This window comes from Manacus candei, unplaced genomic scaffold, assembly GCF_025592945.1.
Source record: "Manacus candei isolate 608988 ecotype Guabito, Panama unplaced genomic scaffold, ASM2559294v1 h1tg000033l, whole genome shotgun sequence".
Lineage (NCBI taxonomy): Eukaryota > Metazoa > Chordata > Aves > Passeriformes > Pipridae > Manacus > Manacus candei.
In genome coordinates, this window is record NW_026138081.1 from 412821 (window position 1) to 436746 (window position 23926).

The 23926-nt window shown below is 37.2% G+C and overlaps 1 protein-coding gene across 1 annotated transcript in view; it reads right to left on the minus strand.

Moving 5' to 3' along the window:
- AQR (aquarius intron-binding spliceosomal factor) overlaps positions 1-23926 on the minus strand; it is a 50697-nt gene that overhangs the window by 14327 nt on the left and 12444 nt on the right. The window contains exons 12-27 of the mRNA XM_051792014.1: positions 22697-22810; positions 21871-21974; positions 21092-21194; positions 20207-20327; positions 17601-17742; positions 16669-16847; positions 15623-15790; positions 15040-15209; positions 10684-10925; positions 9034-9177; positions 8464-8533; positions 7843-7953; positions 5693-5802; positions 3023-3158; positions 1063-1272; positions 165-302 (exon numbers count right to left, since the gene is read on the minus strand). Coding sequence (XP_051647974.1) covers positions 165-302; positions 1063-1272; positions 3023-3158; positions 5693-5802; positions 7843-7953; positions 8464-8533; positions 9034-9177; positions 10684-10925; positions 15040-15209; positions 15623-15790; positions 16669-16847; positions 17601-17742; positions 20207-20327; positions 21092-21194; positions 21871-21974; positions 22697-22810 — 2262 coding nt within the window. The remainder of the gene's footprint in view (positions 1-164; positions 303-1062; positions 1273-3022; positions 3159-5692; positions 5803-7842; positions 7954-8463; positions 8534-9033; positions 9178-10683; positions 10926-15039; positions 15210-15622; positions 15791-16668; positions 16848-17600; positions 17743-20206; positions 20328-21091; positions 21195-21870; positions 21975-22696; positions 22811-23926) is intronic.

Below are 23926 nucleotides of genomic sequence, written 5' to 3' on the forward strand. Positions count from 1 at the left end.
TTACATTTTTCTTCAGTAAAATTACAAATTGAAAGACACTAGTAAAAAAATGCAACTCAAAATAATCTAGCTGCCTAGATTAGGGCAGATAAAAAGGTTTATACAGGGCTGGGGGGAATCAACATTAAAATCAAGTAGTATAGTAACACTAGTATAATCATTACTTTGAAGCCTAATTCAACCAGGTCACGTCGTTTCAGAGCAGCATGAGTACAAGTCATGGCAATGATTTTTGCTTCTTTCACCAACAGGTATTTGGATCTATCCAGGCCACTGCGGAGAAGTTCAAATGCTCTGAATTCCTATGGAGGACAAAAGAAAATTCTTGAGAGTCAAAATACAAAAAAATATAACTGGCCACCTTCTTAATATCTGGCCACCTTCTTAATATAATTAAACCAGGAAGTTATGAAGGTATCTACTGATATCAATCTAATCTGAATAATTTACTGTGGTTTCCAGGTTTCTTATATTTCAAAAAACAATCTTTTAAAAACCTGTCAAAGAATTCTGTGAACATGTGTGCATATAAAAATTTGCAGACAATTATTCAATTAATTCTGAGGAACCCTCTCAGAATACCCCAAAATTTTGTTTCCTACTTTACTGAAGTAAATTCAGTATCATTAATATGACTAAATGATACAAAAAAATCACCTTTGCCCTAACTTTGAAAAGCCTCTCAAGCAATTCTGGCAAAAATAGAAGATAACCTAAAAGTAACTTAAACAGATTATCTGATTAAAGGCAATTCACTGTAAATACGAAGACCCTGTAAGGATCAGAGGAGGACAGACAGGTGTACCAATCCTAGTAACCTAATCAGTGAAAATGGAACATGCAGAATGGCTGCTTCCCAAGATCAAATTAAAAGAGATTAGACCCATATCTCTATCACAAAACATATCACTCAAAGGTGGAAATTCTCACCTTGCAGGCTAATGAAGCTGCCTAGAGGTATATATTTCTTCTAGGATGTTGGGCAAATGAGAATTTTGGAACCATGTAAAGTTTTTCTATAGGATTAGCCAGATACAGTTACCTTTAACAGTTATGTCTTACCTCAAGCTGAGTGAATATTTTCTTAATATGTCTAAAACACCCTTCAGCAATTTCCATATCTTCTTCATAGGATTTGCCTTTGAAAACTGGTTGAGGAGCATTTGCAAAATACTGGTGAAAAGGAAACAAACTGGAGACATCTGTGACCTCTGGCAACTTTCCACCTTTAACTTTCACTTTGCTGATATACTCTTCCCAACGAGACATTACCTATGGCAAAGACAAGTGTCATACTGACGTGGTTTTATATCACCAAATTTTTGGCAATGTGTAGGCTTGCATACATAGCATTAAAAAAAAAAAAAAATCACAAAAGTAAGGTATATCTAAATTAGCATTTGAGCTTGTGTCAGGATGACATTTTCGAAGTTGTGGTGGGTTGAACTTGGCTGGCTGCCTGATTCCCACCCCAAACAGTGAGTATCTCTGACTCCTCCTCCTCAACAGGACAGGGGGAGAAATGATGGAAAAGCTTATGGGCTGAGATAAAGACAGGGAGATCATTTAGCAAGTAGCATCACAGGCAAAAAAGACCTGACTTGTGGAAAATTATCTTCTTTTATTGTTGATTAAAAACAGAGTAAGATGGTGAGCAACAAAGCCAAAACCAAACCTACTTTTCTTCTCACTTCCTCTTTCTTCCCAGGTTCAATTTCACTCCTTCATTCCCAATTTTTCTACCTCCTCCCCAACCGAGCAGTGCAGAAAGAATGGTGCTGTCATTAAAGTTTGTAACACCACATCTCTGCCACCTCTTCCTCCTTAGACTTCTCCCCTGTTCCAGTATGGGACTTCAACAGGCTGCAGCTTCCTTCAGGACATATCCGCCTGCTCAGCGTGGGGTACTCCATGGGCTACTCATCTGCTCTGAGACAGTCCTCCATGGGCTGCAGGTAAGACAATCTGCTTTACTATGATCCTCTCCTTGAGCTACGGAGGAACCTCTGCTCTGGTGCCTGGAGCACCTTCTGCCCCTTCTTTTCCTTCTGACCTGGGTGCATGGGGTTGTTCCTCACACTTACCTCTCTGCCCTCAGCTGCTGCAGAGTGGTTTTTGACCTGTTCTCAGAGAGGTTTTCACAGAGGCACCACCAGTGTCGCTGATGGGCTCAGCTTTGGCCAGCAGTGGGTCTGTTGGAGCTGGCTGTGTCCAGCACAGGGCACTCCCTGGCCTCTTCTCAGAAATCATCCCTGCAGCCACTGCTACCAAAACCTTGCCACATAAGCCCAGTACAGAAGTAATTTATTATCTCCACTTACAGTACTTTGGTTTAAATACCAACTGGGATTCATTTAGGAGGAAACTCAGCCAGAAGATGAGCTTTAGCAGTGCTCCCAGCACACTTCAACACCTAATGTCCATTTAATGTTAAGACCCACACTAAGGCTAGCCCAGAATAACTTTTGTAAAAACATATACAGTGGATGCATTTAATCCTAAGTACTACTCTACAGGTCTTCTTATGCAACACTAATTGCTAATGTAGACGTGTCACTGAAAAATATATGGAGGGGAAATGAGGGATACACAGTATACAAAAAAAAAAAAAAAATCACAATTTTGTACACTAAACATTTGATTTCACATTGGCATTTAATGCCATAAAAGCCTTCTAGCAGGACCATCAAGTACCTGCTCCAGTGCTGGTCGAAAATGTAAAGCAGCCCACAGATTTTCTTATCTGAAGGAGAAGCTTCAGATTAGAATCTTGCCAGCAGTCATAAAGGGCAGCCGTGCTAACCTTTCAATTGGCGAGTCATCAGGCAGGATTTGAAACAACAGCAATTTACAAGCAAGTCACGTAGCAATTTTAATTTTGGCTGGTATTGTATTGTGCACCACCAAGGAAAAAGCATTTTAGTTTTACACTCAACTCTGAAAAATTCACTGCAATTTTTTACAAAGTGTTTCATAACATATTTAGGTCATACAGTCTATGTAGAAGTATTTCAATCCTTACTTGGTATAAGAAAAAGTGGCCAGCTGTTTCACAAGTGTAAGAAACATCTCCTGGGACTCCAAGACTCTCTTGTAGTCGCCCAACTTCTCGTAGAAGTTCAAGTCTTCGAGCCAGCACATAATTAACTCTTCCATACCTAAGAAACGGATTAAATATAACATCATTTTTATTTAAGTGTATTTAATTCAAAACTGTTTTATCTAAGTATCACAATGAGAAATAAAAAAAACCAAGAATTTGCTACATGGTGTATATTTTTATCAATTGAGCCCTAACAATCCACAAAGCCATGCAAGAATCAGTGCTTTAGATAAAGGTCTTTTTATCCTACACTTCAACTGAAGTTCCCTAAGTGTTAATAATACATTCTCATGATGTACTCGTGAAGGAGGAAAGCATTACTTCTCATGTACTGTTTAGAAACTAGGGTACATTACACACAAGTCTATGGACCATCATAAACAAAACCCATACCCGGAGTTTCAGCAGGAAAAGGTTTACTTCCTTTGGCAATATACAAAATGTCATGTGATAATTAGCACACCATAACAGGCAGGTCTGCACTCACTCATAAGAGATCCTGTACTCCTACATGCCCACTGAATAGCTTCTATGACTTTTATAATTAGTCTGTAACCTACTCCTTCCATTCTTCCTTCTCTTACACAATTCAAGCCAAATTTTTTTCCTTTAGGAATCAAATTCTTTATTGCACGAACTCCTCCCCTCCCAGAATCATTAAAAGAACAAAAATCAATGAATCAGATTTTCTTTAAAAGAAGACTAATTTAGAAGTGTTATAAATGGATGGAATTAAAGAAGTGAGAGGAACAGGACACTTTCTTTTGAAAATGCATAAATACTTAAAACCGCAAATGTGAAAAATGGCTAACTTTCAAGTTCTTATTAAACTTACTATTCATAAAATATGCTTTCTGCACAGAAAATACCCAGCACTATCTCTGCCACAATGAGTTCATTGTCTTATTTAGAAAAGTATTAAAGCTGGAGATTTGAATTTACTAAGGTACAACTGAATACAATAGTGCTGACAACTGGCAAAATCCAAGACTATGGAGAAGGAACTATGACAATTAAGATCCTTGAAATACTAAATAGTTTTTTCTTTGTCAACAACTCTAATCCATTATAATTAAAAGTGGCTGCAACCAGTTGTGAGATTTTTTTTCCCCACTCACACTTCCCGTGACCTCTTATTTCTCACAATTTAAGTCATATGTCCTCTTTTATGTATTCATTCACTCTTTTATGTATTCATTCATTCCTACAAAAATTTTCTTTAGCTGATCCCCTTTGTGCTTCAGTGACAGTACCAGTTTAATCAGCTCCTCTCCACCTCATGTTCTTATACCCCCTGCTGTGTTTTGCTGTGCTTGCAGAGGGTGCAAAAAAGGAACACCGAGCTTGCAAGCAGGACAAATTCCTTAAGCAGTATTGTGCCCTCAAAAGCAACCTCATGCAGAAAAAGCATGAACTCAGAAGCAACCTAAAAACAAACGTAAGGCATATGAGAAATAAACTTCTCACAGTCGTGCAGCCCACCTTCAAATATATTCATCAACCTTTACCCCTCCCTCCCAAACTGCCAGAACCCGTAACACCTGCAGTAATATCCCATAGGTCCGAAGTTACCTTGAAAAAGTATGAAAAGAGGCAATGTAGAGTGTCTCAAACAAAACTCCTTTTAATAATGAGCACTACTGTTCAAGGAATATACTAAACTATGGATATTACTAAATAAATATTTGCTATGGCATTATATCACTAGGATTTTGGCTATCAAATTTCTGGAATAATTTGATTATGTCAAAGCATTCAAATTAAAAGAAAAAATCACAAGATATTTATTTTGCTAAATGCTCAACTATGTATACGTGGGTAGCTTCTAGTGACTACATGTAATTTTTACTACAGCTTTTGAAGTCAAAGTATTGCTATGAGAATCCAGTACTGGACAGTTCAAATATTTCCAGTGCACGACCATTATACCCGTGCTTACACTTATGAATGTGTTTAATCCTACTGACGTCAATTGGACTAACACCTGACAAACATACAAATATTTAGGAGAAAAGATTCTTAAGTCTTTATACCGATACAGAGTTGATAGCTTTCCTTATGTATGTATAATTCAATATGTTATCAATGAAATATTGCTTAACCTCAAAGTTGTTTATCTGAAGAATTAAAAGCAGAAAGTTTAATTTCATTTTTTTTGTTTACTAATGTAACATTCACTGTAACAGTAGAAGTGATATCATATTTGCAAAAAAAATTGCAGCTCCGAAAACCTACCTTTATCATTTTAAGTTCTCTCACAGATTAATTCTATAAAAGGAATATGAGCCCAAAAATTATAATGGACTACTTTTATTCAAGCAGTTGAGTTTGTCAAAAAGCAACTGCCTGATTCTGCCTTTAGATTCTCAAGGGAACACAGTTTCTGCAGCAGGTAATAACCAAAATTACTGAACCCTGTATGGAAAACTAGCATACTCTGTGTTACTGAGATTCAAAAATATGAGAAAGGTAAAAACTTGTCAAACACAGCTCCTTGTACATTTACATGGGAGGTAGAGTGGATTCAACACACACATCTTGCTACAATGTTTATGCAAGTGAGTTTATCATTAGCACCTCCTTTCTCACCTGCTGAAATCTTTCTCCGTCTCTAATTCCTCTTCTCCGTGACCCAGACGCAGAAGGTGACGCTCATCAATGTCTAGAGCCATGATTTTTTCAAACAGCTGGTTCAAGGCCTAAAGATTGACAAGAACAGGAGAAAAGGTAGTTTTTAGAAGATTCAGAGGCTCTTGCAGAGGAAAACTGAGGAATCACTTGTAAGCAAGCTAGGAAATTATGCCTCTTTTAGTATAAATGGAAGCTGAAACAAAGTTAATATTGAAACTTTTAATCTTGACAACAGGGAAATTAGCCTACTAACACTCTTGTATTTCCATACTTTATATAATAATTAAATTGGATTTTACAATTTTAAAATTTAATTCTATCACATAGTTAACTTAGTTGATAAATCCATCAGTTTAAAAAACTGCCTCAAGAGGCACACTTTGTAAACATTGATTGTTGTTAGATGACTTTAAACAATGTAACTTTTACTGTGCACTAGAAGAGCATGATCTGGTACTGACTATGAGGTGCTGTGACTATTCCATTTGGATAATGTTCTCCCTTAAACTCTTCAATTCTCTAATTGCTTAATATCAACTGTCTAATTCAGAGGAATTGTTTATCTCAAAGGAGCAACTTTGTAAGTGCTGCATCATCAAGTTATGAAACTAAGAATAAACATAGGCAAGCTGCACTTAGCTGGAAGTCACGCATCAAAGCATAGGGAACAAACTGCTGAGATACAGTTTATTTCCCGAGGTAGAATTTCAAGATCATGTCCTCACAGAAGTCCAAGTCTGGTAAGAAGTCTCCTACCCGCCCCAAAATATTTTCTTCCCCTTCTCCTCAACAAACACGCTCTCAACTCTTTCTCCAAACTTCACTACCTGTCACTCTCCCGCAGCCCATTGCAGATTGGCCTTTATTATTCCAGGCTGTAATTCCTCACCAAAGCAAAGCCCCCTACACCATTCTTTGATCAACAGTGTAAGTGCCTGGTCCTGTTTTGATGAGAAAAGATGAAATGTTTTTCAAGGGGTATTTCAGTTAAAACAGCTCATAACTTAGACAATACAGGATAATTAGGGAGACCAGGAAATAAATAACCCTGGTTTCCAAACAAATCGTTCCAAATCAGATGCAGATTCCATAGAATATAGAATATGCTGAGTTGGAAGGGACCCATCAGGATCGCTGAGTCCAACTCCTGGCCCTGCATAGGACACCCCAAGAATCACACCATGTGCCTGAGAGCATTGTCCAAATGCTTCTTGAACTCAGACAGGTTTGGTGCTGTGACCACTTCCCTGGGGAGCCTGTTCCAGTGCCCTCTGGGTGAAAAACCTTTTTCCTGATATCCAACCTAAACCTCCCCCGACACAACTTCATGCTGTTTCCGTGGGTCCTGTCACTGGTCATGAGAGTGAAGAGATCAGTGCCTGCCCCTTCTCATCCCTTCACAAGGAAGTTGTGACTGTGATGAGGTCCCCTCAGTCTCCTCTTCTCCAGGTTGAACAGATTAAGTGCCCTCAGCTGCTTCTCATATGGCTTCTCCTCCAGATCCTTCACCATCGTTGTAGCCCTCCTCTGGATGCTCTCTAATAGCTTAATGTCTTTTTTATATTGTGGTGCCCAAAACCGCACACAGTACTCAAGGTGAGGTGACACCAGTGCAAAGTAGAGTGGGAAATTTAGAGTAAGGTTCTTTAAGCCTTTTAACATTATTTTTTTTAGTTTATATATACTTGAGAAATAGCAGTTAGACTCAATCTCTTATGAACGGGAAGCAAACAATCAGCTGAAGAGGCCTTCCCTTAGGAGCATGAAGCACAGAGCAACCAGTGTATGAGAAAGTTAATTAGCAAAATCTGGCATGCACACAATGAACATGCAACTGTAAGAACTGAGCAGAGATTTTCTCAAAATAGTTTCTAATTTCTACCTCTAATCAGTTAAATGTATTAAAAACTTCCGATAAATAGCTCAGAACTACATACCTCAAATTCAAAAATTTAATTTCACATTATGAAACTGGCAAAACTACACACAAGCCAACTCAAGCTTACATTGTTAAGAGACAACTGCAATCCCAAAACTACTAATTTCAATACCTACTGTTCTTATAGATTGTAATTACAAGAAAATTTCACACATGATTGACACTTTACCTGATTAGAGTGGGTAACTATAAGAGTTCGTTGTTCTGGGAAATTATGATAAAGATTGGATATTATCTGCACTGCTACATCAGTTTTTCCAGTACCTGGTGGACCCACTACCTAAAATGAAACACAATTAAAAAAATTAAAGCCAAACAAAAATCAATACATTATTAGAATACTGCACAATAAAAACATTTAGTCAGCTGGGAAAAAAACTCAGAACAATCTCAAACTGTATTGACAATATACAGTGCTTCCTGGCTTTGCTGAACTTCAAGACCAAATACAATGTATCATAAAAGACTCATTCAGACTAGTTAGGGAGATTCCTGACTAAAAGGAATATGGTAATCCAGCATATGAAGTACTGATTGGTTCCACTACCCATGGAAACAGACCTCCTCAGAGAAAAAAGGTAGTTTAGCCTCAGAACTGGCTGAACATGAGGGAAACGGCGAAAAGAGCACCAAGACACATGCAACTGAAAAAGAGTCAAGTAACACAGACATAAAGAACGGGGGGGGGGGGGGGAAGAGAGCTCATTTCTTTTATTTACTCAAAAATCTACAACTGAATTTACCTAAAGCCAAAATTAAATAAATAAGATAACAGAATCCCTAAAAATACCATAGTTAGTCCAGGCTGCATTCCCGCACGTATAGCTTCAATCTGAGTATGGGTAAATTGAATAGTATTGCTGTAACAAAGCAAAACAAGATCAGATAACTGATAGACTTTGCCAACAGTTTTGATAAAAGCAATTGTTTTAACAAGTTTTATTTAAATTATTGGCTAAATCACTCCAGAACTACACACTTACAAACTCTTGCATAAATTAAATCAACATTGCAACTATCTTCTTTATAGACACAACAGTCTTGCAATTTCTAAGCAAGATAATAAATCATGTTGTCCATGTGACAACAAATTTATCCCATCTAAAAGACTGTTTGTCTTTTATTTATTATTTGCAGAGAATGCTGTAAAATTATTTAGGTATGATTTTCCTAATATTCAAAATCCTAGACAAAAAAATACTAACAGACAGTATTTCTCTCTGTTCTTCAAGTCAATTTTTTAATAGAGAGGGGATAATAGAATAGTTTCATTTAAATATAAAACAAATCATCTCATTTCTGAATATGAACTGCTATGCATGTGTTATTATTTTAAAATAAGTTCTCATCCATTTATTACCGTTTTGGTTGATTATATGGATACGGTCCCCTGTTTGGAATGACATGAGGCTCTACAATCAGTGTTTTAGCTTCTTCAGAGTTTTCTTCATTTCCATCTTCTTTTCTTTTTGTTCCTTTACCTCCCTTTATTGGGAAAGTTATCCTGTAACACATAACTTAAGGTTACACTTAAATGTGTTTAATACAACACAGACTGTCTTAAAAGTTTATACAGAAATATTTCTTTATCACCATTAAGAAAAACTTTCACAAAATAAGGAAACAAGTGCTGCAAATACTTGCAGCAGCAAATACTTGCTGCAAATACTTTGCAAATACAAAAACCAAGTACTAATGAGGATAAAGAAATTACAAATAAACTGATGAAGCTGATTAGACAAAAAGTATGTCAAAAGCACTATTTTCATAGCTTGAAATCCAGGAGCAATGCTGAGAGCCAGCTGGAAAAAGATGTGTCAATGTTCTAAATTGCCCCAAAACATGAAGCCTTTTATCCTCCCATTTCAATTTTTTATAGCCATCTGTATATGTTAGCAAGCTTCTCTAATTCAGAAACAAATCACAGGTGAAGGAATCCCGATGCCTATTCAACTATCTCCAGACAAAAGTGAAGATATCTGTAACAGTAAATCTCTTAAGTTTCTTTACAGGACAAATGCAGCAGTACAAAGAGTAACAGCTCTTCATAAAGAGCAATATCTGTCTTGATCTATGAACTGAAAATGAACACTAAATCATTGAGGAAAATTGTGAGATCTTTTCTTGATAACTTCAGATTACTTTTATATCATTATATAGTGTTAGTGCCTTCTCCATACAAATTCTTCATGCAGTGTTTCCAGAAAAAGCATGGAAGATTACCTCCATGCTTTTCAAGATTCAATTTAACCATGATAAAAGATGGACTGGTGCACGGGAAAGACATCTTTTCCCACCCCAAATCCATTCCTTCAAAAGGAAACGTATTTCACTTCTCATTAACTTATAAGTGAGAAAAAGATACAGTTTCTTTAGCTGAAGAACCTGTTCTCCAATACTATGCATTGTGAAACTCAGTTGCCAGGAGAGACAGAACTGTTGAGTCTCCAAACAGCACCACCAAAACAAAAGGTGTAGATGACACTTAGCTGTCACAAAGGCAGGCATCTTATTTCAGAAACCATTTCTAAAATAAAATAAGCAATATGGGATTTCAGACTTAACCCCTTGTTTTGCGTGAATGGTGTTTCCAAAAGCTCAAATTTTAACTGATGTTGAAATTCCTGTTCTTAGCTTGCTTTAATGAGACATATAAGGAAAATATGTAATTAAAATTCTTTAGGTTGACCTTGAGGAGGCTAGATAACATAATGCAGAAGTGAATACTACAGAAGTGAATACTACGTGTCTTGATTCTATCTCCTACTTTTGCTTCTCCCATATATTCCATAGGCTGATCTACAAGCAATGCTCTGATGCATTTTTGTACAGAATAGAACAGAAGCTGGTCTTGAGCCTAACTGTAGTACGGTTAACTCTGTCATGTAACTGTCTAAGTCTTAACATATCTTAAAAGAAAGAGCACCTCCCCTCAACCCCTGAACATAACTTCACCTGACAACACATTTCAGCAAGAATACCCAACCAGTACTTGAAATACTGAGATCACCTGAAGGGAGGTACATGCAGAACTGGATTGTTAACAGTGACTTTAACATTGTATCCAGGAAAGCTAGCTTTTAAGTGATCAATAGACAGGAAAGTGTCATTAAAATCCAGAGTTGCAATCTGATTTGGCATTTTGGAATAGTGTGCACTACTTGGGTCTCCATATCCAAGAATGATGTCATGCAGCCAGTCAGGAACCACACAATCTGTGTTCATCAAATTCCTAATAGTCTCCAGAAGAGCCTGCAAATTAGAAAAAACAGAAAAATAGGACTGGAGAGATTGACTTTTTACCAAGCAAAAATCATACTGAAGACCAATTAAATCTGTTCTGAGATGACAGAATGTAACTTTTTAATTGACATTCTTTAGTTTGGTTACATTGAGTCCATATATAGAGTGTATATATGCATCAAAACACCAGTATCAAAACACATAAGCCCTGCAGCCAGGCTGGCAGCCCGCCCACCCCACACCCCTGCAGCCTGTGACTGGCTACAGCACAACTCACTCTGGCCTGGAAGGCACTGACCGGGCATCCTGCCTGGGAGGGAAAACTGAACTCTATAAATACACGAGACTCCATGAGATCTTCTCTCTTCTCCCTCTCCAGCTGGCACCATGTGAATCATTGAATCTTACTGGTAACTATTCTCTCTCCTTTCTCTCTCTCTTTTCTTTATTCCTTTCAATCTGTTTTCTTCTTTTACTCTTTTCCTTCTCTTGTGGATAACTTAAAACCAACAAACTGTGGTTCACTATAGCTGGTATATGGATTGTTTTAGTGGGTGTTTCCTGTGGAATGGGTCTTTGTGCTGAATGTTTTAGTGAAATACTTTTTCTTGGTTGTGTTTTACTCCTGTAAAAACCTTTCGCCAAAATATCTTTTTTTTCTCACTAAATTAAAAAGAATTTCTCTTCAAGAACAGTGTGTGACTTTCTCTGGACACTAATTAGGGGTTATAACAAACCAAAAGGCTTTTAAAAAGTCTTAAATAAAAATGTAACAGCTCCGGGCAGTTTATAGCTTAACCTGGAGCACAACAACATGCCAGCAAACATGGACACAAATGGATGGCAATCACAGTGCATCAGCAGTCCAGACCAGAATATAATACAGAATCTCCAAATGCCAATCTTGTAAAAGAATAATCAGTCAAATCAAAGTATGGAATTTTATTCTGATAGTCTACATTTACATATCCATCTCCAAAGGGTAGGATTCTCTGCCCTTTTCTTGCTTGAGTTTATCATTCACGGAATCAAGTAATGTGATCATCATCCCTGCTTAGTCAGCTTCCTGATTTCTTCCCTTTACTCAGCATCTGGAGTGCTGTGTCCAATGCTAGGCTCCCCAGGACAACAGACATAGACATAACGGAATGAGTGAGAGCTACTAAGACGATTAAGGGATTGGAGAATCTATTGTATAAGAAGTTGAGAGAGCTGGGACTGTTTAGCTCCAAGAAGAGAAGACTCATGGGGTGACAGAGAATTTTATCACTTTGTATAAAAAAAAAGTAATGAGAGGAAGTAAGGACAGTGGAACTAGAGTCTGCTCAATAGTGCCCTGTAAAAGGACAAGGGGCAATGGTAATAAATGGAGATACAGGAAATTCCACTTAAATACATAAAAATGTTTTTACCATAGGGGTAATAGAACACTGGAACAGGTTGTCTAGACTGGTTATGTAGTCTCCATCAATGGACACACCCAATTCCAACTGTAGAAAGTCACAGGATCTTGAGCAACTTGCTCTACCTGTCTCTGCTTTAAGTAGGGTTTGGACTAGATCATCTCCAAAGGTCCCTCCAGCCTCAACCATTCTCCTAATCTGTTCCTTCCAATCTCAAACACGCTGTGAATTCTGTGATAGCCCTTCGAAGTTACTAAATTGAAGGCAGATTAGCTCTTCTGAAGCCTGAAGGTCCTGCCATTCCTTCAAAGGTTCAAGATTTATGGATGGACAAGCCCTATATAAATTAAAAATATTTATATTTTTGTTGCAAACAGAGAATGAGTACTTCTGGCTTCAATGTATATTAAGTATAGCATGATATGTTTGTGCTAAGAAAAGCATGGCTTTTTCAGGTAGTATTTTTAAATCTAGATGATTAGTTTCTCAGAGGAAAGTATGAGAAGTATGTCCCTAACAGCTAATATGCTCCTTCTACATCACAAAAACTTTGCTTCAGCTTTTCAAAAGTAACTTCTATGCATGTAAAAATAGTAATATTAGTTCTTGTAAGAACTAACACTGCTGACCAATTGTAGTGACATGGTGGTGTCACCTCTAGCAAACACATTGCATTTACACTTTCTCTGCTGTCTCACCTGCTTAATTTACTAAGACTGCACAAGAGTTCTCGTCTTCTCTCCTACAAGCTCAGCTTTAACCTTCAAGCTGCCTTCTATCCGCTCAATACATTGTCCAAACTAATCACAGCACTATCTTGTTTTCTTTTATCCAGATGAAGTTACAAAGGTTTGCAAATCACATGGAAGGCATGCACCTCAACTGGTAGCAATGTGATAAATGTGGAAATACCTTAGTTTATCTTGAAAAATAAATACATGAGACTTGAGTAAAAACCAGCATAGAATGGTTTGCATTGGGAGTTGCCTGTAAATTAACTGCAAGAACATAGCACACATTTGAAAGCTACACTCACATCTAACAGCAATTCTGAACAAACTTAATCATTCACTGCAGCACTTTCCCTCTTGCTAGAACAAAGTATGTATGTGAATGACAACACACGTCTATAAGTGCTTGTACACCAATAGGCTTTGGGAGAGAGCACTTTTACTTATAACGTAAAATGAACTTGCCACAGACACACAACATGTGCAACTGGTTCTGGTGAGGTTTTTTTAAATGTATTTATAAAGGACTCTCTATGAAGTACTTTCAATATACCAATCCACAGCTGGATGGCACCAGAATGGTCTAAGCAGGCTTCAAGCTACTGTTTCACACCAGAGACATCTTTCTAGTTAGAGAAAAAAGAAGTCCATGCCTTCCTGCCTGCCTCTATCCATTTACACAGAATTTGCTTCAGAATCCTTTAAAATGAAAATCACTTCAATTATGTAATGTATGATTTTAAGGCACCAAAAGAATGGTAGTTTTTCATTCGTGTTGTATTTTTGTAATGGAAAACTCAAGGAACATTATTCAGAGGTCTAAAGAGCAAAGAAAGTGAATAAGAAATATTTTTAGGTTTACAAAATTATGTACCCTCACAGTGAAAAAGACCAACAGTATCTTGTGCTGCATTACCAAGATGCCCAGCAGGTCAAGGGAGGTGGTTCCTTCCTTTCTGCTCAGCACTGTTGAGGCTGAATCATGGAATGGTATTTGTAGGAAGGGATCTTTAAAGCTTATCTAGCCCAACTCTCCTACAATGAGCAGTGACATCTTCAACCAGATCGGATTGCTCAGAACCCTGTCCAACCTGACTTTGAAAATTTCCAGGGATGGAGCATCTACCACCTCTCTAGGTAGCCTGTTCCAGTGTTTCATCACCCTCATTGTAAAATATTGCTTTCTTATAACACTACCCCTTGTACTACTGCTATTAAAAAGTCTGCCTTCCTTATAAACCCCCTTACTGAAAGAGTGCAATAAGATCTCCCTGGAGCCTTCTCTTCTGCAGGCTAAACAACCCAAACTCTCTCAGGCTTTCCTCAAAGGAGAGGTGCTCCACCCCTCCGATCATCTTCATGTCCCTCCTCTGGAGTCACTCCAACAGGTCCACACCTCCCTTGACCTGCTGGCCACTCTTCTTGTGATGCAGCCCAAGATTCAGTTAGCTTTCTGGGCTATGAGTACACACTGTTTGCTCATGTCAAGTTTTTCATCCACCAGTACCTCCAAGTGCTTCCCTGCAGAGCTGCCCTTGATCTGACACATTCCAATACCCAATAAGAAATTGATCCAGTGATGCTCCCAAAAACTAACAGGTTCTTCTGACTTTAACCTTTTGAGTAGCTACACCTTCTCCCACCCTTTTTTCACATTTTTCAATATTCCTTTTGCTATTACATCAGGTAACAAAACCCACATACCTGCTTAACCCAAAAGGCCAAATCTGTAGGCTTCCTGTTACAGGACTGAAATTATAAACTAATGTTTCATTATATACTTAGGCGAAGAAGCAGTGTTCTGATTTTCAGTTAGTTCAACAGTTATCTGTAGGGGAAGGTTATCACCAGCTGACATGCTGTAGTTTACTAAAGGGATGCAATGTTACCTGAAAAGCTTAACTACACGCATCAAAAATAAACAAGTCTCAGTACTGCTGGCATATTCAGACAAACTCTTACCTAAAACTCAAAGAGCAAGTACCTTACCTTGAAATTGTTTTCTTTTGGCTTTCTTCTCATTATTATATTAAATGTCTCATAAACATCTTCTGCTCCATTTTGGATTGTATTGGTCATGTCTTGTTGATACTGGTTTGGGTCTAGAAATACTCTGTATGTTCTGCAATCACCTTTAAGTCTTGGTTTGGGTTCAGGTCCTGCCCGTAATGAAACAGCAAGATTAGAATTTGAATTAGTGCTAAAAGCAGGTTACCATTCAAATAAGTGATCCATAATTGTTCCTCAAATTAAATTTAGGCAAATTCACATGATGCAACTAATTTCTGCACAGTAATAGAAACATTTTCATTGCATTATTCTAACAGTTTTTGAATACAATCTATTTTATTCCTAAAACAAAAACATACCAGATTTATTTAATTAATGTAACTACATCAGATTTCACCAGAGGAAACTAGTGAACCTTTTCCAGGCTGCTTATGGAATTTGCTTGGTTTTTTCCAAGTAGGTAATTAATTCAACGAGCATTCCTTAACAGAGAAGAAAGTTAACGACTAAGCTGTTAAAAATGGAAAAATAAAGAGAGAAAAAAAGCTTTGGTATATCATACCTTCTTCAATAACACGCCCTTTCTCATCCAACATGCCCTGAATTTCACAGCCTCTGACATACACCAGACCAGTCTGCTCAACAAAAGGTTGTCGGCGGTCAAACTTGGTGCCGTAAGGTTGCATGGGACGTACCGTAATCAAAAAGCAGACATCATGTTTACGCAGACCTGATTCCCAAAAGGAATATTCAGTGATTTGATGGAATGGCATTTCCCTTATCCATTTCTTATATATATATATATAAAATAGAATACACTAGGTGCACTAGCTAGGTGCACCACTTCAGTGCAGTGAATTCTGCTGTCATCCTCCTAGATTTTCTACTTAATTAGAAATCTACATTCCCAAACTTGTATCTGCTTATTTATCACACGCTCCTGCTTTAGTATTTGTGCTACATGACCTGTAATCACACCATGCAGCTGCAGCTCCAGCATATTTATCAGGTTTCTCTAACAAAAGAGAAGGGAGTGACATTTACTGATAATACAAGTGTATGCCTCCATGCCACTTGCCAACACGGTCAACTAAAGTTCAAATCCCCAAGCAAAAGAACTGTCATCTGTGGATACTTATAAGAAATAGTATCTGGTACCGTCAACAATTCATAACAGTCAAATATACTGAAAACTACTCAAATGCACTGGTTTGAATTAAATTAAAGTCTGTTCTCTCCACTTGTGTATGAGACAGATACCTTATTTCCCATACTTTCAGTGCTACATTATTAGCATATGTATTAATTTAAAATGTTAACTTTCCACATTCCCTGTAAAGGACAGAATTCTACAGTTAGTAACTGAATGACATCAGTTACATTCAGTTGCCAACAGACATCTAAGTACTTTAATAATTTCAATCTTCACTTTAGTAAAGTATAAACTTCTTAGACTTGGAATTTGAGTAACTGACTTCTAAATAGTGTATTAGGATTGACATAACTGTACCTTGGATTAAAACCCCCTTTTCCTACAAATAAGATTACATCAAAATGTATTTTGATGAGCACCTATTTTAAGCACTTTTCTTCAAAGAACATAAATACCTTCCCATTCGTCTTTGATGTTATCTCGGACATTCAAATTAATTGTGACATCTGCTCGTACTCGCATGGGCCAGTTTTCACCAATATTGGGCTTTGCCACCTCTACCACTGTGAAAGACACAATGGGTTGTGCCATCCTAGCCCATCCACCAAAGACCACACCTCCGTATTCTGATAACCTAAGAAATAAACCCCAAAGTTTTGTTAGTCATTATCTGATAACATATTCAGTTCTTTTTTTAAAGTGTGAAACAATTTACCTCACAGTAAGTTCTAAGACAAAAGCAGAATACTTAATTTCACATGCTACTGAATTAGATTCACATAATCCTGCATTTTAGAACTGATGCATAACACGAACTGACTTATATTTCAAGAAACAAAGGCAACTTATGCTAGCATTATGAAAAAAACAAACAACCAACCAAAAAAACCCAACAAAACAACTCACAAAGACAGAAGAAAAAGGGAATATAACAAAATGCAACTACTGAGTATAAAAGACAGCACACTAAACGAACCCTTGAAATCTAAAGAGGATTAAAATGTGGCAGATAGCAAATTCAAGAATATTCAGGAACCCCTGTCACAAACCAGAGGAGCTGAGATGGTAAGTTTCCATGTTTTTTAATGTCAGCCAAGGCTTAGTACTTATGGAAAACTAACTCATCCATCTTAACACAACAAGTTGTTGGCATCTAACATACCGCCTTTAACCCCCCTACAGGGATACATATCCACACATCCTCAAAATCTCATCCCTTGGGATGGCAATACCCTATAGAAGGAATAAGTATAAAACACAGTATCTGTGTAATAATTTTAAGCACAGTAGTTACTATATATTTAGTACACACACAATATCAGTTATTCATTCTCGAATGCACTTTGATTAGAATTGAACTGACTGGTTTGCAGTTAATAAATATTACCATGGTTTCATCCTACTGACACTATCTTCAATGTCCTGTCTGATTTCATAGGTAGACTCTAAGCGGAAAAGATTGAAGTTCCTCAGCAGGTAGTCATGAAGAGTCAGAAACTGCAGATTCAATTTGGGAAGTGCAAGACAGCCTAAGGGTTTAAGGGTGGAGGAGGAGAGGTATTTGATGAATAAACACAAAGAAGATGAATTAATACAATGTTTCTATGAATTCATACATACATGCATGCATTGTTCTATAACTGCCATAGTTGTTATCCTGCGAGATTCTAAGAACTACCCCTTTTAATCAATATATGCCTCTAAAAAGTACCTATTTTTCAGGTTCTCTCTAAATTAACCTGCACAAGATTGAAGGAACTGTCATCCTTCTAGTAGTAATACAGTGACATATTTAAATATTAAATCCATCCCTGTATTCAGACTACAACAAAACTGATTTTATGAAAATCAAATGCAGGGTAAAATAATGGTACTTTGGGAATGCAACAATTAGGTTAGCATTAAATAGTGATGAAAAAGGCTCATTAACTACAAAACCCCATGCATTATCCAACAATTCCCTAATTCCCATGCTTTATGTTTATTAGAAGCCACAAAACCCACTAATGTAGAAAAAAGCTTTAAGTCAAGAAATCAAATTTTAATACACAACTCTTCTCAAAAGTTTCTGTTAATGTTTTAGGTTTTTTACGAGAATGACAAACACAGGAAGATTAGATCTAACTACACAAGGAGTATTAGAACTCCTAGACAGGTCCTGAAGCTTGCATCTTTTTAGGGTAGACTCAGACGCAAATTTTTCACAATAAAAATTCTTGTAAGTTACTCATTACTGGACTAATATTTCAGTTTGAAAAGCTACGTTCTGGACCTGTGAAAGCATCACACTTTTGTAACTTGCAATATTATTGTTGAAACCTTTCACTGGTATAGGTACTACATATTGGCTTTCACATGCACTGAGATACAACAGCAGTGAAGAGGTGACAGAACACAGTAATTTCTATTCTGGAAAGCCTGATGGTGATAAAATACTTTAACACATTTCCCAACACCAAGTAACAAACCCTGTCCTGTAAAGCTAGTTATATGCACAAAGGGCAGAATGTGAAAAAACACCTCTTTAAGGTTGCACAGTATTTATCAGACAGATATTCTTCCCCCATTTCATAAGAGAAAAAAACCCCTAAACTCCCATGCTTCTTGGATTAAATTACTCTTACTTAAATTTTAGACCAAAGTAATCAAGCTAGTTTTAGGAACACAAAAACCTTTCAAGACCACAAAAGCAAAACTGTTTTGTTTGAAACCAGGATTGGAGAATTAGATTAAAAAGAGAAAGTGTAAACTAAACTAAGAGAAGCAAAATAGAAAAATATTTGTAATAGTTTGACGGCAACAGAACTACTTCACAATAGTGCCATCAATACAATAATTGCAGAAGAGTTCACCACAGGAGGAAATGCTTCCACCAGCAACCACTGTTACTTGCCAAAATTACATTTCATGCATTATTAAAAAGTCAGAGCAGCTCATCACACCTGTTTCTGCACTGTGTAGTTTCTCCTCCTCCCTCCCTTTCCTCCTCTACTCTAACACATACATTTGTATCATATCAGTTTGGAAAAATGTCCTTTGTTGCCTATAACTCTGCCTATCTAAAGGGGTCATCTCTTTCTTCTCATTAATATTTGCTTCGCAGAGATTTCATCCAAAAAAACTAATTTATGCTAAGCAGCTGAACTTAAAGCTTATAACTACCCAAAAAACCCTCTGAATCAAAACTACATGGAGAAGGGTATGTATGGAATAGTCACTGCTAAAACCTGAAATATGTGTTATACTACATATTACATATATATATATACATATATATAAATGTATATCTCTTTGAAGATATACATTGCTATACAAGATTTCCATATTAATTTAACTCCAAATTAAATTTTTCACATTCCTAATGAAATTTCTCATGATGTGCATTAAAACAAAAATTTTTAAAAGTAGTTAGACAAAAATACATGTGCTGTATATTGCAAAGCTTAAAATTACACAATTCCTTGTTTGCAATACCTGCAGTTTGCTTCCTTTATCATAAGCACATTAAGCAAGAACAGTAGGTTCTGAATTTAAGAGTGCATATGCTACCCTCTAGTGACACTTCTACCTTGAAATATGAGTAAGATAATTAGGGTTAATTTCCTCTCATTACCACCCTTTCTCTCCCCTTATACGTAAAAGCAAAGCACAGACAGCAGCTTTTCTGTTGCTGTTTCCCACCTGTTTCACCTTACAGTAACTACTTGTTCCTCAGCTGGTAGTATAACACACCTGTTATCCAGAAGCAAATAAATGTCTTTGTGTAAACACAGATTTATTTTTCTTTAAATCCACTACATAATTGCTAACAATTTAATCTCAGAGTTCCTGATTCACAACTGAAAAAAAAACCCTGACCTTACTATAAGATACTGGAAGACACCAAGTACTGCATATAAGTTTCTCGAACAGAATAAACATGAGACATCAGAACTGCCTTTTTTATGCAGCATTCACCATTCTGTTCAGCATTTACTGAAATACTAATCTTACCTTCCCCAGAATAATATTCGGTTGGTACAATATTTTCATCCCAAATAATCTTCTCTGTGGGATAAAGAGGCATCTGGTTGAGTTGCTGAATTTGAGATATTCGTCGCTCATGACGGGAAACCTAAAGAAAGAATGCATTTCAAACTCAAAGTCAAAAAGGAACAATAAAGCTGCTTTTGATCCATAAGACTGCTGGTGGTCACTTGCATTTTCTCTTTTAATATTTTTTTTTAAATTAAATATAATTTTTTTAAAATTAAATAAGTATCTCTCCATGGCATCAATAGGTATCGTATCACTACCATCTAAGTCTTAGAAAACTACATGAACAATTTTTTAAGAAATCACCAACCCCAAAATAAGCTTATTAAACAGATTTTAAAAACCAGCTATGCCATTTTAATACTGATATCAGATCAGAAGCCTACAGTAATATTGTATACCTTGAATATCCAAGGTATCAAAAGAAATTATGTGCAACAAAGAGTATTTCAAATGGGTTTGAGACTTAAATAGGTACTGAATACTTAGATCTACTTTAGCAGATTTTTTTAAGTGGTGCAAGAAGGTTGCTAAATAAGGAGCAAAAACTTTTCCAGAACTCAAAACTATTACTAAGACTCTTCTGACTGGCCTTTACTATTACACCAAACACACACATATTAGTTTCTCATGGAAATTACATATATATAAATAGGCATTTTCAAATATTTAATTTATATGGTTTTAAACCCCATCTTATTATGCCATTTACTGCTGTAACACTGCTGTGGTTTGTGGGTGCTTCAGCAAAATGCCCTAAATGACTACTTTACTGAAGTGTAGTTGCTGGATTTAGATGAGTTTTCAAAAGAAAAACACAAGCAGCATTAACTACGCCTTTACCAGCAACTCCAGCAGAAACTCCTTTTCGTGGGTCGTGTCTTCCCCTTCGGCCAGGGGCGGCAGGAGGCACAGGTACGACGCCACCTGGTGGAGAACGTTGGAGCTGCACAGCAAAAGGAAAGAGAAGCCTCTATCGCTTAAACTGAAACCAGAGAGAGCACCTGCTGCAGCTTAAAAAAATCCAACTATCTGTTTCGATCAGAGGCCAACATTTATGGATCATTCTTTTAAGTGAAGTTTGAGTGTAATGTGTAAGCTGAACCTCTCAACTACAATAAACAGAACAAAGTATGAATACTTTCTATTGTTTCAAGACAGGTACCTGAAACAGAATCAAACAACAAAGCACACATTGCCTTTGACAATATACAACCTGCTCACATTTTACTTACAGCATTTATAATACAGTGGTATAATTTTATGATTTCTGTTGTAGTTCTTGTACAGAACACAGTAAAAAAAAATAAACTAAACAGCTTAGAGGTTAACTACTGCAAGTTAGTTACTACTACAACTACTTTAAGCAACCAGCTTATTTTCCAGAATATTAGTTCTTTTTCACATTAATTAAAAAAAAGAAAAATAAAGTTATTTTTCACTACTAGTGGACTCAAAATCTCCCTGTCTCTCTAATTCAGGACGTGTAAAGGCACCATGACAACTCAGAAGGAACTGATAAGTCATGTGAGAATGCATGAGAAGTCAGAAAGAAAAAAGACTAGAAATCTGTAAAATTAAATTATACTGAAAACAATTTCAATTTCAACTTGATAACTTACCTAAGGGGTCCAAATAACTTCACCAGTGCATCACGAGTATCTACTGCAGCTACATTTGAGAGTGCAAAGTCATATAACTCCGGGAAATGTGCAAATGCTGCTCTCTACAAAAGACCCATGCACAAAAATTGGATGTAATCATATTAAAGAAACAATTTAGTAACAGTTTAAATGTTCAGATAAAAGCTTCTCCTGATTCATAACATGTTCCACCCCATGGACACTACCACCACAGAAATAAAAGCCAATGAAACACCAACTATTTGTTACTCCTGGATTACTGACACAGTATCTTTTCCTTACACACCTTTCTATCAGGTCTGTTACTGAAATGAAACGTAATGGAGCAGACATGTAGCTTTGCAGGCAACTAAGAAAAACAAGGAACAAATGTAATTTGGCCATGCTTCCTTGAATCGTTTTGCTAAAGCTGACGGGAAAAGTTCTGAAAAGCATATGTGAATTTACTTTGTCTCTTCTGTACAAGGGACCACTGTTGCCACATGCCCACTGATCTTATGAAATGCTGCCACCTACAGCACCACTGCAAGTTCCTACAGCATTCACAGTTCACCTTGGTAACTTCAAGTCCGAAGTGGTGATGTTTTGCTAGAGCATATTATTTAGTCATTGTCACATCCACCACACTGAAGCATTACATGTCTTCAATATGACAGGCAGTCAAGCTAAAACTATTCTTCTAACTCAATAGGGAAAATAAGGGTTTGATTTGGGAAATATCCTTGTGCATATTCCAGATGCAAATTAGACTAGAAAAACAAAACCACATCCTTTCCCTCCCATAAGCACTTCGTCATCTGCCTACCTGTAGAGAAGTAATTCTGTCATAGTGAATTGTTGTCATCTCATTCTCTGTCAAAGCATTTCCAGTCTGATCATTGATTTCAAAGCCAGTGTAGAATTTAAGCATATCTAAAAGCTAAGACATTAATAAAAATTAGTGGATTAACAATAAGAGACACCCTGCTACAAACAAAACCACAATTTAAGAGGACAAACAAAAGCTCCTCAAAGGTCTAGAATAAATGGACTAAGGGGTGGTAGCTAAATTTTATACTTGGCTGATGCACAAAATAATTTTGGTTAGGTACCTCATCTGCCAGAGGCTCATTAAGTCACTGAACCCAACTTATGGCTTGCTGCTACCAAATGGGAGAAGTCTTGCTCCCTCCTGCTCCCTCTGATGGCAGCTCTGAAATTCATACTACCTCTCAATGAGATTATTTAACTTGGAAGAATAAAATTATTCAGATGTGCTGCTGGCTTTCTGTTTCATCAATACTGACCCTCAATGTAAATGAACAACTGCCAGAGATGGGGGATAGCAAGCAGCAGGAAAAGCAGCTCACATGAAGGAAAGGCAAGAGATCTTCAGATCCTGCCATTAAAAAAAATATACTAGCTATGACTGAGTAAACTGAAGGACAGTAGTGAAAAACAGCTGCACTACAGAACAGCCTGAAGTCAAAATCAAGAACACGGGAATGCACTAGAGACAACTTCTGCTATGTGTGCAGTTAAGCATGCCAGAAGCTCCACTGCTTTTTACATTGTACTTTTAAGAACTTTTCAAGAACAGAACCAAAAATATTACTCTGCTCTTGTGAGACCCCAGCTGGAGTACTGCATCCAACTCTGGGGCCTCCAACACAAGAAAAATATGTTGCAACAAGTTGCAACAAGTCCAGAGGACTTGGCTACAGGGCTGGAGGACCTCTCCTAGGACAACAGGCTGAGACAGTTGGAGTTGTTCAGCCTGAAGAAGAGAAGGCTCTGGAGAAACCTTATACAAGCCTTTATAGTACCTAAAGTGGGCTACAAGGCAGTTGGAGAGGGACTTTTCACAGGGCATGTAGTGATAGAACAAGGGGGAATGGACTTAAGCTGAAGGAGGGTAGGTTTAGATCAGATACTAGGAAGAAATTTTTTACTGTGAGGGTGGTGAGGCACTGGAACAGCTTTCCCACAGAGGCTGTGGTTGCCCCATCCCTGGAGGTGTTCAAGACCAGGTTGAATAGGGCTTTGAGTAACCTGG